We start from the raw sequence: 19638 nt of genomic DNA on the forward strand, positions 1-19638 counted from the left end.
GCAGGGCGTGGCCATGACATCACAAGCCTCCAGCACTGCACCCGACGCTCTAAACAAAAGCCGGGTGCAGCAGGGAGATCATGTGGGACCCCCGTGATCAGACATCTTATCCCCCTATGCTTTGTATAGGGGATAAGATGTCACGCCCCCTCCCATAGACTTACACTGAGGGGGTGTGGTCGTGACATCACGAGCGGGGTGTGGCCATGACATTACAAGCCTCCGGCACTGCACCCGACACACTCTAAACAAAAGCCGGGTGCAGCAGGGAGATCATGTGGGACCCCCGCGATCAGACATCTTATCCCCCCTATCCTTTGTATAGGGGATAAGATGTCTAGGGGTGGAGTAAGAAAACACCAGTATTAGGGACTTGTGATAAAATGTACACCAAGAGGGGAGCCCATTTAGATCTTTGCTCTGGGGCCCCTTTTCCTCTATAGGGCCCTTACTGTACAGTGTAGTTATTGCATTTTATTTTCCTTGTGCGTTGACTAGATCCCTAGATTCCATGGAGAACGCGAGACGTCGTCTATATACCTGATCTTTCTCTGGTCGTCCCTTTTTCTCCAAGCAGCTCTCAATGTAATCCACGTCCACTCCTCTCTGTAACAGGAGACATTTCATGGTTTTGCTTTTCATTCATCTTGGAAATTCTACCTAAGCAGATATGAGAACCACTACCTGTCCCAGGCTATGTGCCATATGGGGGCCACAATAGGATACGGCAATATAAAGTACCGTGGAAGACCAAGCCTGATTCCTTTATTGTACACTGCTCAAAATAAATAAAGGTAACACTTACACAACACAATGTAACTCCAAATCACTGACACTTGTGTGAGATCCCACTGTCCACTCAGGAAGAACACTGATTGACAATCAATTTCACATGGAACAGACAACACGTGGAAATTATAGGCAATTAGCAAGACACCCCCCAATAAAGTAGTGGTTCTGCAGGTGGTGACCACAGACCACTTCTCAGTTCCTATGCTTCCTGGCTGATGTTTTGGTCACTTTTGAATGCTGGTGGTGCTTTCACTCTAGTGGTAGCATGAGACTGAGTCTACAACCCACACAAGTGGCTCAGGTAGTGCAGCTCATCCAGGATGGCAGATCAATGCGAGCTGTGGTAAGAAGGTTTGCTGTGTCTGTCAGCGTAGTGTCCAGAGCATGGAGGCGCTACCAGGAGACAGGCCAGTACATCAGGAGACGTGGAGGAGGCCGTAGGAGGGCAACAACCCAGCAGCAGGACCGCTACCACCGCCTTTGTGCAAGGAGGAGCAGGAGGAGCACTGCCAGAGCCCTGCAAAATGACCTCCAGCAGGACACAAATGTGCAGGTGTCCACTCAAACGGTCAGGAACAGACTCCATGAGGGTGGGATGAGGGCCCGACGTCCACAGGTGGGGGTTGTGCTTACAGCCGCAAATTCCCCACTGGCGCCCTGTGCTCTTCACAGATGAAAGCAGGTTCACACTGAGCACATGTGACAGATGTGACAGAGTCTGGAGACGCCGTGGAGAACATTCTGCTGCTTGCAACATCCTCCAGCATGACTGGTTTGGCAGTGGGTCAGTAATGGTGTGGGGTGGCATTTCTTTGGGGGGGCCGCACAGCCCTCCATGTGCTTGCCAGAGGTAGCCTGACTGCCATTAGGTACCGAGATGAGATCCTCAGACCCCTTGTGAGACCATATGCTGGTGCGGTTGGTCCTGGGTTCCTCCTAATACAAGACAATGCTAGACCTCATGTGGCTGGAGTGTGTCAGCAGTTCCTACAAGAGGAAGGCATTGATGCTATGGACTGGCCGCCCGTTCCCCTGAATCCGATTGAGCACATCTGGGACGTCTCGCTCCATCCACCACAGACTGTCCAGGAGTTGGGGGATGCTTTAGTCCAGGTCTGGGAGGACATCCCTCAGGAGACCATCCCCCACCTCATCAGGATCATGTCCAGGCGTTGTAGGGAGGTCATACGGGCACGTGGAGGCCACACACACTACTGAGCCTCATTGGGACTTGTATTAAGGACATTACATAAAGTTGGATCGGCCTGTAGTGGGGTTTTCCACTGTGATTTTGAGGGTGACTCCATATCCAGACCTCCAGGGGTTGATGATTTCCATTGATAATTTTTGGTGATTTTGTTGTCAGCGAATTCAACTATGTAAAGAGGAAAGGATTTCATACGATTAGTTCATTCAGATCTAGGATGGGTTATCGCAGCGTTACCTTTATTTTTTCGAGCAGTGCATATTGATCAGTAGAGACTTCTGCAGACACTGACCTCATGGGACATAGATCTAGTAGATCGACCTCTATGGACTGGACCAGGTGATATAGAGCCCCCCCCCCAACGGGGCTGTAGATGGATTCAAGGAGCTTTGTTGGAATATTGGCCATTGGAGCTGTACTATATTGTAAAACAAGCCACCAAGATCACCTCCCGCCCACCAGGGACTGTCTCTGCCAACTGGGCTTTTTGTATAGAGATGACTAAGAAGATCAGGTCGCCCCAATTCCTTGGCTGTTGATGACAGGAGCGGGTACTGCCCTTGAGATGTCTTGGTATAATACCCAGAAGACAAGGGACAAGGCTTATGTGATACCCTGGTCATCCATGTAGGACTCTCAGGACTGGTGAGGAGCTCCTGCTGGATGTAGTTGGGCCTGACCATACCCAGCATAGCCTCACCCATCATACATGGACCATCATTCACCGATGTTATGGTATCATACATGTCCACTATAGTAAACTCTTATGATATCATACATGGACCATCACACATATCATACATGTCACCTATAGTAAACTCTAACGGTATCATACATAGACCCATCACACATATCATACATGTCACCTATAGTAAACTCTTATGGTATCATACATAGACCCATTATACATATCATACATGTCCCCTATAGTAACTCTTATGGTATCATACATAGACCCATCATACATATCATACATGTCACCTATAGTAAACTCTTATGGTATCATACATAGACCCATCATACATATCATACATGTCACCTATAGTAAACTCTTATGGTATCATACATAGACCCATCATACATATCATACATGTCACCTATAGTAAACTCTTATGGTATCATACATGGACCATCATACATATCATACATGTCACCTATAGTAAACTCTTATGGTATCATACATAGACCATCATACATATCATACATGTCACCTATAGTAAACTCTTATAGTATCATACATGGACCATCACACATATCATACATGTCACCTATAGTAAACTCTTATGGTATCATACATGAACCATCACACATATCATACATGTCACCTATAGTAACTCTTATGGTATCATACATGGACCATCACACATATCATACATGTCACCTATAGTAACTCTTATGGTATCATACAAGGACCATCACACATATCATACATGTCACCTATAGTTAACTCTTATGGTATCATACATGGACCATCACACATATCATACATGTCACCTATAGTAAACTCTTATGGTATCATACATGGACCATCACACATATCATACATGTCACCAATAGTAAACTCTTATGGTATCATACATGGACCATCACACATATCATACATGTCACCTATAGTAACTCTTATGGTATCATACAAGGACCATCACACATATCATACATGTCACCTATAGTAAAACTCTTATGGTATCATACATGGACCATCACACATCACCTATAGTTAACTCTTATGGTATCATACATGGACCATCACACATATCATACATGTCACCTATAGTAAACTCTTATGGTATCATACATGGACCATCACACATATCATACATGTCACCTATAGTAAAACTCTTATGGTATCATACATGGACCATCATACATATCACCTATAGTAAACTCTTATGGTATCATACACGGACAATCACACATGTCACCTATAGTAAATTCTTATGGTATCATACATAGATCATCATACATATTATACATGTCACCTATATTTAACTCTTATGGTATCATACATGGACCATCATACATATCATACATGTCACCTATAGTAAACTCTTATGGTATCATACATGGACCATCACACATATCATACATGTCACCTATAGTAAACTCTTATGGTATCATACATGGACCATCATACATGTCACCTATAGTAAACTCTTATGGTATCATACATGGACCATCATACATATCATACATGTCACATAAAGTAAACTCTTATGGTATCATACATGGACCATCATACATATCATACATGTCACCTATAGTAACTCTTATGGTATCATACATGGACCATCATACATATCATACATGTCACCTATAGTAAACTCTAATGGTATCATACATGGACCATCACACATATCATACATGTCACCTATAGTAAACTCTTATGGTATCATACATGGACCATCATACATATCATACATGTCACATATAGTAAACTCTTATGGTATCATACATGGACCATCATACATATCATACATGTCACCTATAGTTAACTCTTATGGTATCATACACGGACAATCACACATGTCACCTATAGTAAACTCTTATGGTATCATACATAGATCATCATACATATTATACATGTCACCTATATTTAACTCTTATGGTATCATACATGGACCATCATACATATCATACATGTCACATATAGTAAACTCTTATGGTATCATACATGGACCATCACACATATCATACATGTCACCTATAGTTAACTCTTATGGTATCATACATGGACCATCACACATATCATACATGTCACCTATAGTAAACTCTTATGGTATCATACATGGACCATCACACATATCATGCATGTCATCTATAGTAAACTCTTATGGTATCATACATAGACCCATCACACATATCATACATGTCACCTATAGTAAACTCTTATGGTATTATACATGGACCATCATACATATCATACATGTCACCTATAGTAAACTCTTATGGTATCATACATGGACCATCACACATATCATACATGTCACCTATAGTAAACTCTAACGGTATCATACATGGACCATCACACACATCATACATGTCCCCTATAGTAACTCTTATGGTATCATACATGGACCCATCACACATATCATACATGTCACCTATAGTAAACTCTTATGGTATCATACATGGACCATCACACATATCATACATGTCACCTATAGTAAACTCTTATGGTATCATACATGGACCATCACACATATCATACATGTCACCTATAGTAAACTCTTATGGTATCATACATGGACCCATCACACATATCATACATGTCACCTATAGTAACTCTTATGGTATCATACATGGACCATCACACATATCATACATGTCACCTATAGTAACTCTTATGGTATCATACATGGACCATCACACATATCATACATGTCACCTATAGTAAAACTCTTATGGTATCATACATGGACCATCACACATATCATACATGTCACCTATAGTAAACTCTTATGGTATCATACATAGACCCATCACACATATCATACATGTCACCAATAGGAAACTCTTATGGTATCATACATAGACCCATCACACATATCATACATGTCACCAATAGGAAACTCTTATGGTATCATACATGGACCATCATACATGTCACCTATAGTAAACTCTTATGGTATCATACATGGACCATCACACATAGCATACATGTCACCTATAGTAAACTCTTATGATATCATACATGGACCATCACACATATCATACATGTCACCTATAGTAACTCTTATGGTATCATACATGGACCATCACACATATCATACATGTCACCTATAGTAACTCTTATGGTATCATACATGGACCCATCACACATATCATACATGTCCCCTATAGTAAACTCTTATGGTATCATACATGGACCATCACACATATCATACATGTCCCCTATAGTAACTCTTATGGTATCATACATGGACCATCACACATATCATACATGTCACCTATAGTAACTCTTATGATATCATACATGGACCATCACACATATAATACATGTCCCCTATAGTAAACTCTTATGGTATCATACATGGACCATCATACATATTATACATGTCACCTATAGTAACTCTTATGGTATCATACATGGACCATCATACACATCATACATGTCATCTATAGTAACTCTTATGGTATCATACATGGACCATCACACATATCATACATGTCCCCTATAGTAAACTCTTATGGTATCATACATGGACCATCACACACATCATACATGTCACCTATAGTAACTCTTATGGTATCATACATGGACCATCACACATATCATACATGTCCCCTATAGTAACTCTTATAGTATCATACATGGACCATCACACATATCATACATGTCCCCTATAGTAACTCTTATGGTATCATACATGGACCATCACACATATCATACATGTCCCCTATAGTAACTCTTATGGTATCATACATGGACCATCACACATATCATACATGTCCCCTATAGTAACTCTTATGATATCATACATGGACCCATCATACATATCATACATGTCACCTATAGTAACTCTTATGATATCATACATGGACCATCATACATATCATACATGTCACCTATAGTAACTCTTATGGTATCATACATGGACCCATCATACATATCATACATGTCACCTATAGTAACTCTTATGGTATCATACATGGACCATCACACACATCATACATGTCCCCTATAGTAACTCTTATGGTATCATACATGGACCCATCACACATATCATACATGTCACCTATAGTAACTCTTATGATATCATACATGGACCATCATACATATCATACATGTCCCCTATAGTAACTCTTATGGTATCATACATGGACCCATCATACATATCATACATGTCACCTATAGTAACTCTTATGGTATCATACATGGACCATCATACATATCATACATGTCACCTATAGTAACTCTTATGGTATCATACATGGACCATCACACATATCATACATGTCACCTATAGTAACTCTTATGGTATCATACATGGACCATCATACACATCATACATTTCACCTATAGTAACTCTTATGGTATCATACATGGATCATCACACATATTATACATGTCACCTATAGTAACTCTTATGATATCATACATGGACCATCACACATATTATACATGTCACCTATAGTAAACTCTTATGGTATCATACATAGACCCATCACACACATCATACATGTCCCCTATAGTAAACTCTTATGGTATCATACATAGACCCATCACACATATCATACATGTCACCAATAGGAAACTCTTATGGTATCATACATGGACCCATCACACATATCATACATGTCCCCTATAGTAACTCTTATGGTATCATACATGGACCATCACACATATCATACATGTCACCTATAGTAACTCTTATGGTATCATACATGGACCCATCACACATATCATACATGTCACCTATAGTAACTCTTATGGTATCATACATGGACCCATCACACATATCATACATGTCACCTATAGTAAACTCTTATGGTATCATACATGTCACCTATAGTAAACTCTTATGGTATCATACATGGACCATCATATATATCATACATGTCACCTATAGTAACTCTTATGGTATCATACATGGACCATCACACATATCATACATGTCCCCTATAGTAAACTCTTATGGTATCATACATGGACCATCACACACATCATACATGTCACCTATAGTAAACTCTTATGGTATCCGCTCACAAAGTACTGTTTTTGCTGCAGAGAGTCTATCCTCAGGTAGACGGCCGCCATCAGGTCACCCGGATATTTAGCAGAGGAGACCGGTTTGTCGTGTTGTGAGGTGAAATCCTCCAGGGAGAAGATCCTGTAGAGAAGCAGAGAGGGATTTGTCCTGCTCCCCAGTGTCCGCAATAAATAAGTCCTCCGCCTCCACCCGTCCTCACCTCCGTCCATTACTGGTGTGTGGGGGTTCACTGTCTCCTGGGGAGGAGATCCCCCCTCCTCTCCGCTCTCCGAATATCCTCCCTGATGATGAGGGGAAAGATATGAATGTTACACTGAGGGAAGATAATAAGTGACGCACATGACCCTGTAATACATGAAAATCAATGGCCCCATAAGGGTCAGACGAAGAGTGAGACCCCCAACCTGAGCCGAGACCAATACTGATCATAATACAGGTGATATCCTGACATAAAGGGGAACTCTACATATATAGGGGAACTCTACATATATCATCATATATAGGAGAACTCTACATATATAGGAGAACTCTACACATATCATCTTATATAGGGGAACTCTACATATATAGGAGAACTCTACATATATAGGAGAACTCTACACATATCATATATAGGAGAACTCTACATATATCATCATATATAGGAGAACTCTACATATATCATCACATATAGGAGAACTCTGCATATATCATCATATATAGGAGAACTCTACATATATCATCACATATAGGAGAACTCTACATATATCATCACATATAGGAGAACTCTACATATATAATCATATATAGGGGAACTCTACATATATCATCATATATAGGAGAACTCTGCATATATCATCATATATAGGAGAACTCTACATATATCATCATATATAGGAGAACTCTACATATATCATCATATATAGGAGAACTCTGCATATATCATCATATATAGGAGAACTCTACATATATAATCATATATAGGAGAACTCTACATATATCATCATATATAGGAGAACTCTACATATATCATCACATATAGGAGAACTCTACATATATCATCATATATAGGAGAACTCTACATATATCATCACATATAGGAGAACTCTACATATATCATCATATATAGGAGAACTCTACATATATCATCATATATAGGAGAACTCTACATATATCATCACATATAGGAGAACTCTACATATATCATCATATATAGGAGAACTCTACATATATCATCACATATAGGAGAACTCTGCATATATCATCATATATAGGAGAACTCTACATATATCATCACATATAGGAGAACTCTACATATATCATCACATATAGGAGAACTCTGCATATATCATCATATATAGGAGAACTCTACATATATCATCATATATAGGAGAACTCTACATATATCATCACATATAGGAGAACTCCACATATATAATCATATATAGGAGAACTCTACATATATCATCATATATAGGAGAACTCTACATATATCATCACATATAGGAGAACTCTACATATATCATCACATATAGGAGAACTCTACATATATCATCATATATAGGAGAACTCTACATATATCATCATATATAGGAGAACTCTACATATATCATCATATATAGGAGAACTCTACATATATCATCATATATAGGAGAACTCTACATATATCATCATATATAGGAGAACTCTACATATATCATCACATATAGGAGAACTCTACATATATCATCATATATAGGAGAACTCTACATATATAGGAGAACTCTACATATATCATCATATATAGGAGAACTCTACATATATCATCACATATAGGAGAACTCTACATATATCATCACATATAGGAGAACTCTGCATATATCATCACATATAGGAGAACTCTGCATATATCATCACATATAGGAGAACTCTACATATATCATCACATATAGGAGAACTCTACATATATCATCACATATAGGAGAACTCTACATATATCATCATATATAGGAGAACTCTACATATATCATCATATATAGGAGAACTCTACATATATCATCATATATAGGAGAACTCTACATATATCATCACATATAGGAGAACTCTACATATATCATCATATATAGGAGAACTCTACATATATCATCATATATAGGAGAACTCTACATATATCATCATATATAGGAGAACTCTACATATATCATCATATATAGGAGAACTCTACATATATCATCACATATAGGAGAACTCTACATATATCATCATATATAGGAGAACTCTACATATATCATCATATATAGGAGAACTCTACATATATCATCATATATAGGAGAACTCTACATATATCATCACATATAGGAGAACTCTACATATATCATCATATATAGGAGAACTCTACATATATCATCATATATAGGAGAACTCTACATATATCATCATATATAGGAGAACTCTACATATATCATCACATATAGGAGAACTCTACATATATCATCATATATAGGAGAACTCTACATATATCATCATATATAGGAGAACTCTACATATATCATCATATATAGGAGAACTCTACATATATCATCACATATAGGAGAACTCTACATATATCATCATATATAGGAGAACTCTACATATATCATCACATATAGGAGAACTCTACATATATCATCATATATAGGAGAACTCTACATATATCATCACATATAGGAGAACTCTACATATATCATCACATATAGGAGAACTCTACATATATCATCATATATAGGAGAACTCTACATATATCATCACATATAGGAGAACTCTACATATATCATCACATATAGGAGAACTCTACATATATCATCACATATAGGAGAACTCTACATATATCATCACATATAGGAGAACTCTACATATATCATCACATATAGGAGAACTCTACATATATCATCATATATAGGAGAACTCTACATATATCATCATATATAGGAGAACTCTACATATATCATCACATATAGGAGAACTCTACATATATCATCACATATAGGAGAACTCTACATATATCATCACATATAGGAGAACTCTACATATATCATCACATATAGGAGAACTCTACATATATCATCATATATAGGAGAACTCTACATATATCATCACATATAGGAGAACTCTACATATATCATCATATATAGGAGAACTCTACATATATCATCATATATAGGAGAACTCTACATATATCATCATATATAGGAGAACTCTACATATATCATCACATATAGGGGAACTCTACATATATCATCTTACATTCCCGCTCGCTCTCACCCGTCTGGTTGAGCAGACAGGATCTCCCCATCAGAGGTCGATGCTGTTTGATCCACTTGTGGAATGACGGACATTGGCTGAGATCCACCAGTCGCAGGACTTCACAGCGGCCCTGGGGAATGATCGAGTGATCTGGTGATCCAGTTATCTGCTGAGGTCATCTAGTATAACAGTGACCTCAACAACTAATAGAATTATCTGGTAATATAATCACTTAATAATGAAATCTGGTGATGTGATCATATAATTAAATAGTAATCAAGTGATTCAATAATATAGTAATCTGGTGATCTGGTCATACACTGCTCAAAAACATAAAGGGAACATGTACACAACACAATGTAACTCCAAATCACTGACCCTTGTGTGAGATCCCACTGTCCACTCAGGAAGAACACTGATTGACAATCAATTTCACATGGAACAGACAACACGTGGAAATTATAGGCAATTAACAAGGCACCCCCAATAAAGGAGTGGTTCTGCAGGTGGTGACCACAGACCACTTCTCAGTTCCTATGCTTCCTGGCTGATGTTTTGGTCACTTTTGAATGCTGGCGGTGCTTTCACTCTAGTGGTAGCATGAGACGAAGTCTACAACCCACACAAGTGGTTCAGGTAGTGCAGCTCAACCAGGAGTGTGAGCTGTGCCAAAAATGCGAGCTGTGACAAGAAGGTTTGCTGTGTCTGTCAGCGTAGTGTCCAGAGCATGGAGGCACTACCAGGAGACAGGCCAGAACATCAGGAGATGTGGAGAAGGCCGTAGGAGGGCAACAACCCAGCAGCAGGACCGCTACTTCCGCCTTTGTGCAAGGAGGAGCAGGAGGAGCACTGCCAGAGCCCTGCAAAATGACCTCCAGCAGGTCACAAATGTGCATGTGTCCACTCAAATGGTCAGAAACAGACTCCATGAGGGTGGTATGAGGGCCCGACATCCACAGGTGGGGGTTGTGCTTACAGCCCAACACCGTGCAGGAAGTTTGGCATTTGCCAGAGAACACCAAGATTGGCAAATTCACCACTGGCGCCCTGTGCTCTTCACAGATGAAAGCAGGTTCACACTGAGCACATGTGACAGACATGACAGAGTCTGGAGACGCTGTGGAGAACGTTCTGCTGCCTGCAACATCCTCCTGCATGACCGGTTTGGCGGTGGGTCAGTAATGGTGTGGGGTGGCTGTCTCGATTCGGCTTACAGGTTGTGGATCCACTGTGTCAGCGAGGGATTGGCGTGGACCGTGCTGGTGGACCGGTTCTAAGAGGCTACTGGTGTTCACCAGAGCCCGCCGCAAAGCGGGATGGTCTTGCTGCGGCAGTAGCAACCAGGTCGTATCCACTAGCAACGGCTCAACCTCGCTGACTGCTGAGAAGGCGTGGGACAGAAGGACTAGGCAGAGGCAAGGTCAGACGTAGCAGAAGGTCGGGGCAGGCGGCAAGGTTCGTAGTCAAGATGGATAGCAGGAGTTCAGGTAACACAGGCTTTGGACAACACTAAACGCTTTCACTGGCACAAGGCAACAAGATCCGGCAAGGGAGTGCAGGGGCAGTGAGCAGATATAGCCAGGGAGCAGGTGGAAGCCAATTAAGCTAATTGGGCCAGGCACCAATCATTGGTGCACTGGCCCTTTAAGTCTCAGAGAGCTGGCGCGCGCGCGCCCTAGAGAGCGGAGCCGCGCGCACCAGCACATGACAGCAGAGGACCGGGACGGGTAAGTGACTTGGGATGCGATTCGCGAGCGGGCGCGTCCCGCTGTGCGAATCGCATCCCCGACGGCCATGTCAGTGCAGCGCTCCCGGTCAGCGGGACCGACCGGGGCGCTGCAGGGAGAGAGACGCCGTGAGCGCTCCGGGGAGGAGCAGGGACCCGGAGCGCTCGGCGTAACAGTACCCCCCCCCTTAGGTCTCCCCCTTTTTTTGTCCGACATCTGCTTTACCTGGGACGAGGACACCGGGAAAGAATGGAGGGTTTCCTCAAAGGCAGGCAGTACAGCAGGAGTGGGAATGGGGAGGGAGGGCAGAGGGTGAAGCTTGGCACAGGGCAGGGTGACACCAGGACGGGGGCCATGAGGAGGCACTGAGGCTTGCCTGACGGGACTGGGAGGGGGGGAGAGGCATTTCTTGTGGCAAGCAGAGTCCCAGTTCTTGATCTCCCCGGTGGTCCAGTCAAGGGTGGGAGAATGAAGCTGGAGCCATGGCAGACCGAGGAGGACCTCAGAGGTGCAGTTGGGAAGGACGAAAAATTCAATCCTTTCGTGGTGGGGTCCGATAGACATCAGGAGGGGTTTTGTGCGGTAACGCACGGTGCAATCCAATCTAACTCTGTTGACCGCGGAAATGTAGAGCGGCTTGACGAGACGGGTCACCGGGATGCAGAACTTATTCACCAAAGACTCCAAAATGAAATTCCCAGAGGCACCAGAGTCCAAGCAGGCCACGGCTGAGAGGGAGGAGTTGGCTGAAGGAGAAATCCGCACGGGCACCGTGAGACGTGGAGAAGCCGACTTTGAACCAAGAGACGCCACACCCACGTGAGCTGGGTGCGTGCGTGCGTTTCCCAGACGTGGAGGACGAATAGGGCAATCCACCAAGAAATGCTCGGTACTGGCACAGTACAGACAAAGATTTTCTTCCCTACGGCGATTTCTCTCTTCCTGGGTCAGGCGAGACCGATCCACTTGCATGGCCTCCTCGGCGGGAGGCCCAGGCGTAGACTGCAAAGGATGCTGTGGGAGAGGTGCCCAGAGATCTAAGTCTTTTTCCTGGCGGAGCTCCTGATGTCTCTCAGAAAAACGCATGTCAATGCGGGTGGCCAAATGGATAAGTTCTTGCAGGTTGGCAGGAATCTCTCGTGCGGCCAGCACATCCTTGATGTTACTGGATAGGCCTTTTTTAAAGGTCGCGCAGAGAGCCTCGTTATTCCATGATAATTCGGAAGCAAGAGTACGAAATTGGATGGCATACTCGCCCACTGAAGAATTACCCTGGACCAGGTTCAGCAGGGCAGTCTCGGCAGAAGAGGCTCGGGCTGGCTCCTCGAAGACACTACGGACCTCAGCGAAGAAGGACTGGACTGTGGCTGTGGCAGGATCATTGCGGTCCCAGAGCGGTGTGGCCCAAGACAAGGCCTTTCCTGAAAGAAGGCTTACTACGAACGCCACCTTAGACCGTTCTGTAGGAAACAAGTCCGACAACATCTCCATATGCAGGGAACATTGAGACAGAAATCCACGGCAGAGTCTAGAGTCCCCATCAAATTTGTCCGGCAGGGACAAGCGGAGGCTAGGAGCGGCCACTCGCTGCGGAGGAGGTGCAGGAGCTGGCGGAGGAGATGGTTGCTGCTGTAGCAGAGGCAGAAGTTGCTGTAACACGGCGGTCAACTGCGACAGCTGCTGTTCTTGTTGGGCAATTTGCTGCGATTGCTGAGCGACCACCGTGGTAAGGTCAGCGAGACTTGGCAGCGGCACCTCAGCGGGATCCATGGCCGGATCTACTGTCACGATTCGGCTTACGGGTTGTGGATCCGCTGTGTCAGCGAGGGATTGGCGTGGACCGTGCTGGTGGACCGGTTCTAAGAGGCTACTGGTTTTCACCAGAGCCCGCCGCAAAGCGGGATGGTCTTGCTGCGGCAGTAGCAACCAGGTCGTATCCACTAGCAATGGCTCAACCTCGCTGACTGCTGAGAAGGCGTGGGACAGAAGGACTAGGCAGAGGCAAGGTCAGACGTAGCAGAAGGTCGGGGCAGGCGGCAAGGTTCGTAGTCAAGATGGATAGCAGGAGTTCAGGTAACACAGGCTTTGGACAACACTAAACGCTTTCACTGGCACAAGGCAACAAGATCCGGCAAGGGAGTGCAGGGGAAGTGATGTGATATAGCCAGGGAGCAGGTGGAAGCCAATTAAGCTAATTGGGCCAGGCACCAATCATTGGTGCACTGGCCCTTTAAGTCTCAGAGAGCTGGCGCGCGCGCGCCCTAGAGAGCGGAGCCGCACGCGCCAGCACATGACAGCAGGGGACCGGGACGGGTAAGTGACTTGGGATGCGATTCGCGAGCGGGCGCCTCCCGCTGTGCGAATCGCATCCCCGACGGCCATGTCAGTGCAGCGCTCCCGGTCAGCGGGACCGACCGGGGCGCTGCAGGGAGAGAGACGCCGTGAGCGCTCCGGGGAGGAGCAGGGACCCGGAGCGCTCGGCGTAACAGTGGCATTTCTTTGGGGGGGCCGCACAGCCCTCCATGTGCTTGCCAGAGGTAGCCTGACTGCCATTAGGTACCGAGATGAGATCCTCAGACCCCTTGTGAGACCATATGCTGGTGCGGTTGGTCCTGGGTTCCTCCTATTACAAGACAATGCTAGACCTCATGTGGCTGGAGTGTGTCAGCAGTTCCTACAAGAGGAAGGCATTGATGCTATGGACTGGCCGCCCGTTCCCCTGAATCCGATTGAGCACATCTGGGACGTCTCGCTCCATCCACCACAGACTGTCCAGGAGTTGGCAGATGCTTTAGTCCAGGTCTGGGAGGACATCCCTCAGGAGACCATCCCCCACCTCATCAGGAGCATGCCCAGGTGTTGTAGGGAGGTCATATGGGCACGTGGAGGCCACACACACTACTGAGCCTCATTGGGACTTGTATTAAGGACATTACATAAAGTTGGATCAGCCTGTAGTGGGGTTTTCCTCTGTGATTTTGAGGGTGACTCCATATCCAGACCTCCAGGGGTTGATGATTTCCATTGATAATTTTTGGTGATTTTGTTGTCAGCGCATTCAACTATGTAAAGACGAAAGTATTTCACACGATTAGTTCATTCAGATCTAGGATGTGTTATCGCAGTGTTCACTTTAGTTTTTTAAACAGTGTATATATATCTTGTTATCTGGTGATCTGGTCACATAATAATATAGTAATCTGGTGATCAAGTCATCTTTTGATCTAGTAATATAATAATTTGGTGATCTGGTTGTCATCTGGTAATATAGCGATCCAATCATCTAGTCATAAAGTAATCGGTGACCTGTTCGTATAGGAATATGGTAATCTTCTTGTATAGTAACAAAGAAATCTGTTCATCCAATCATCTAATTAATATAGTAATCTGGTGATCTTATCATCTAATGATATCATCCTCTGATGATCTGTTCATCCAGTCACCAAGTAATCTAGTGATCCAGTTATCTACTAATAATACAAATTGGTGATTCAGTCATCTAGTAATCTGGTCACTGAATGATCTGTAATGAAATAATGTGGTGATCCAGTCATCTAGTAATCTAGTGATCTGATGATTGAGGAATGGATTCTTATATTATTCCGTCAGGCAGGTTTACACAAGGAGTTAGTGCTGAAAATAAAAGCAATTTACAAAAATTTTCCCAAAATGTTTTTTTTTTTTATGGAAAATTGCATCAAGATCACCTTAAAAAAAATCTCAACAGATCCCTGAGAAAAGAAGGAGGGATCCAGTGTGCTGTGGATCTATATAATGGTCGCCGTGTGTGAAAGATGCATGAAATGACTAGATCACAATGCAAAGTAAATGATACAAACAGAATCAATGCAGACTCCTTGTAATCCAGTCATCTATCCACTGTGATCTAGGGATCTACTGATTTATGTATTTAGTAACATGGTGGGAAGCTTAATATATTTCACTAGGACATGGGAGCTGCCGCAGATGTCAGTGATCACCTTGGCCGGGATGTCTCCACCATCTCCATATTGAGGTGACAACTATGGGTGGGATCTACTGATCAGACCAGATGTGGATCACAAGGATCACAGGTTCCCAGAGATTACCTTTGTAACAAAGATGATGTTTTTGGTTTCGTGGGTGTCGGTCACCATGACTTGGCTGTGATGACATTCTTCTGTCTTACAGTGATCGGCCAAAGTCTCCAGGGACTCATCCGACCAAGTGGAGAAAAGATCCAGTGATCTACAAGAGACGTCATCATACATTGTATATAATTAGATTGTGATCTCCTGGGGTCAGGGATGATGGGAGTGATACATTGTATGTGATAGGAGATTAGATTGTGATCTCCTGGGGTCAGGGATGATGGGAGTGATACATTGTATGTGATAGGAGATTAGATTGTGATCTCCTGGGGTCAGGGATGATGGGAGTGATACATTGTATGATAAGAGATTAGATTGTGAGCTCCTGGGGTCAGGGATGATGGGAGTGATACATTGTATGATAGGAGATTAGATTGTGATCTCCTGGGGTCAGGGATGATGGGAGTGATACATTGTATGTGATAGGAGATTAGATTGTGATCTCCTGGGGTCAGGGATGATGGGAGTGATACATTGTATGTGATAGGAGATTAGACTGTGAGCTCCTGGGGTCAGGGATGATGGGAGTGATACATTGTATGTGATAGGAGATTAGATTGTGACCTCCTGGGGTCAGGGATGATGGGAGTGATACATTGTATGTGATAGGAGATTAGATTGTGAGCTCCTGGGGTCAGGGATGATGGGAGTGATACATTGTATGTGATAGGAGATTAGATTGTGAGCTCCTGGGGTCAGGGATGATGGGAGTGATACATTGTATATAATTAGATTGTGAGCTCCTGGGGTCAGGGATGATGGGAGTGATACATTGTATGATAGGAGATTATATTGTGAGCTCCTGGGGTCAGGGATGATGGGAGTGATACATTGTATGATAGATTAGATTGTGAGCTCCTGGGGTCAGGGATGATGGGAGTGATACATTGTATGATAGATTAGATTGTGATCTCCTGGGGTCAGGGATGATGGGAGTGATACATTGTATGATAGGAGATTAGATTGTGAGCTCCTGGGGTCAGGGATGATGGGAGTGATACATTGTATGATAGGAGATTAGATTGTGATCTCCTGGGGTCAGGGATGATGGGAGTGATACATTTTATGTGATATGAGATTAGATTGTGAGCTCCTGGGGTCAGGGATGATGGGAGTGATACATTGTATGTGATAGATTAGATTGTGATCTCCTGGGGTCAGGGATGATGGGAGTGATACATTGTATGATAGAAGATTAGATTGTGATCTCCTGGGGTCAGGGATGATGGGAGTGATACATTGTATGTGATAGGAGATTAGATTGTGATCTCCTGGGGTCAGGGATGATGGGAGTGATACATTGTATGTGATAGGAGATTAGATTGTGATCTCCTGGGGTCAGGGATGATGGGAGTGATACATTGTATGATAGATTAGATTGTGATCTCCTGGGGTCAGGGATGATGGGAGTGATACATTGTATGATAGGAGATTAGATTGTGAGCTCCTGGGGTCAGGGATGATGGGAGTGATACATTGTATGATAGGAGATTAGATTGTGATCTCCTGGGGTCAGGGATGATGGGAGTGATACATTGTATGATAGGAGATTAGATTGTGAGCTCCTGGGGTCAGGGATGATGGGAGTGATACATTGTATGATAGGAGATTAGATTGTGAGCTCCTGGGGTCAGGGATGATGGGAGTGATACATTGTATGTGATAGGAGATTAGATTGTGAGCTCCTGGGGTCAGGGATGATGAGAGTGATACATTGTATGTGATAGGAGATTAGATTGTGAGCTCCTGGGGTCAGGGATGATGAGAGTGATACAGAGTCCTATTACCTGAAGATCTGGAATCTATACTTCAGCTCTTTCTGTAGCTCCTGGTCCAGTTTATTCTGGAAGAACTCTGCCCGATCCACCACCAGGAATTCGGTCTCCTCCATACAGATGATGGTGGCGTTCCTCCGCAGACCCTTCAGTAAGGCCACTTCCTGCACAAAGGGGGAAAGACTTTCTGTATTGTGAGTTGTATATGGAGATGCAGGTTCAGGACCCTGATCAATGAGATCAAAGGATCATCTGTAATGATGGTCAGGATGGAGTCCGCGGCATTAGACAATACCCACTTACAAAAAGAAGAGCGCCATCTATAGGTGAACACCCTGTGAGTCAATGCCGACAGAGGACAACCCCTGGCCACAGATCACAGAAGAGGTTCTACCACTAGTATTTAGGTAGAGGGGTACAGAGAGCAGATCTCGCTCTGAATGACCCAATGCAGCCATTTTACATGGTTAGTCACTGACTTTCATGGGCATCATGTTTAGGTTACCCACCAAAAACTCTCCTGGTAATATCTCGGCTCCCACCTTTATCCCGGTAATATCTTGGTTCCCGACCTTATCCCGGTAATATTTTGGCTCCCGACCTTATCCCGGTAATATCTCGGCTCCCATCCTTATCTCGGTAATATCTTGGATCCCACCCTTATCCCGGTAATATCTTGGCTCCCATCCTTATCCCGGTAATATCTTGGCTCCCACCCTTATCCCGGTAATATCTTGGCTCCCACCCTTATCCAGGTAATATCTTGGCTCCCACCCTTATCCCAGTAATATCTTGGCTCCCACCCTTATCCAGGTAATATCTTGGCTCCCACCCTTATCCCAGTAATATCTTGGCTCCCACCCTTATCCAGGTAATATCTCGGCTCCCACCCTTATCCAGGTAATATCTCGGCTCCCACCCTCATCCCAGTAATATTTTGACTCCCACCCTTATCCCGGTAATATCTTGGATCCCACTCTTATCCCGGTAATATCTCACCCTTATCCCGGTAATATCTTGGCTCCCACCCTTATCCCAGTAATATCTTGGCTCCCA

General features: G+C 43.4%; 1 protein-coding gene across 5 annotated transcripts in view; it reads right to left on the reverse strand.

The window, feature by feature from the left end:
- The window catches only part of CNBD2 (cyclic nucleotide binding domain containing 2), an 82693-nt gene that overhangs the window by 8243 nt on the left and 54812 nt on the right, over nucleotides 1-19638 (reverse strand). For 4 of the 5 annotated variants that reach the window (XM_056518745.1, XM_056518747.1, XM_056518748.1 and 1 more), the window contains 6 exons: nucleotides 18595-18746; nucleotides 16766-16904; nucleotides 10951-11080; nucleotides 7910-7991; nucleotides 7707-7830; nucleotides 541-606 (listed from right to left, as the gene is read on the reverse strand). In XM_056518745.1, coding sequence (XP_056374720.1) covers nucleotides 541-606; nucleotides 7707-7830; nucleotides 7910-7991; nucleotides 10951-11080; nucleotides 16766-16904; nucleotides 18595-18746 — 693 coding nt within the window. The remainder of the gene's footprint in view (nucleotides 1-540; nucleotides 607-7706; nucleotides 7831-7909; nucleotides 7992-10950; nucleotides 11081-16765; nucleotides 16905-18594; nucleotides 18747-19638) is intronic. The other variant, XM_056518746.1, reaches the window with a different exon arrangement.

The sequence above is a fragment of the Hyla sarda genome, chromosome 5 (genome assembly GCF_029499605.1).
Source record: "Hyla sarda isolate aHylSar1 chromosome 5, aHylSar1.hap1, whole genome shotgun sequence".
Classification (NCBI taxonomy): domain Eukaryota; kingdom Metazoa; phylum Chordata; class Amphibia; order Anura; family Hylidae; genus Hyla; species Hyla sarda.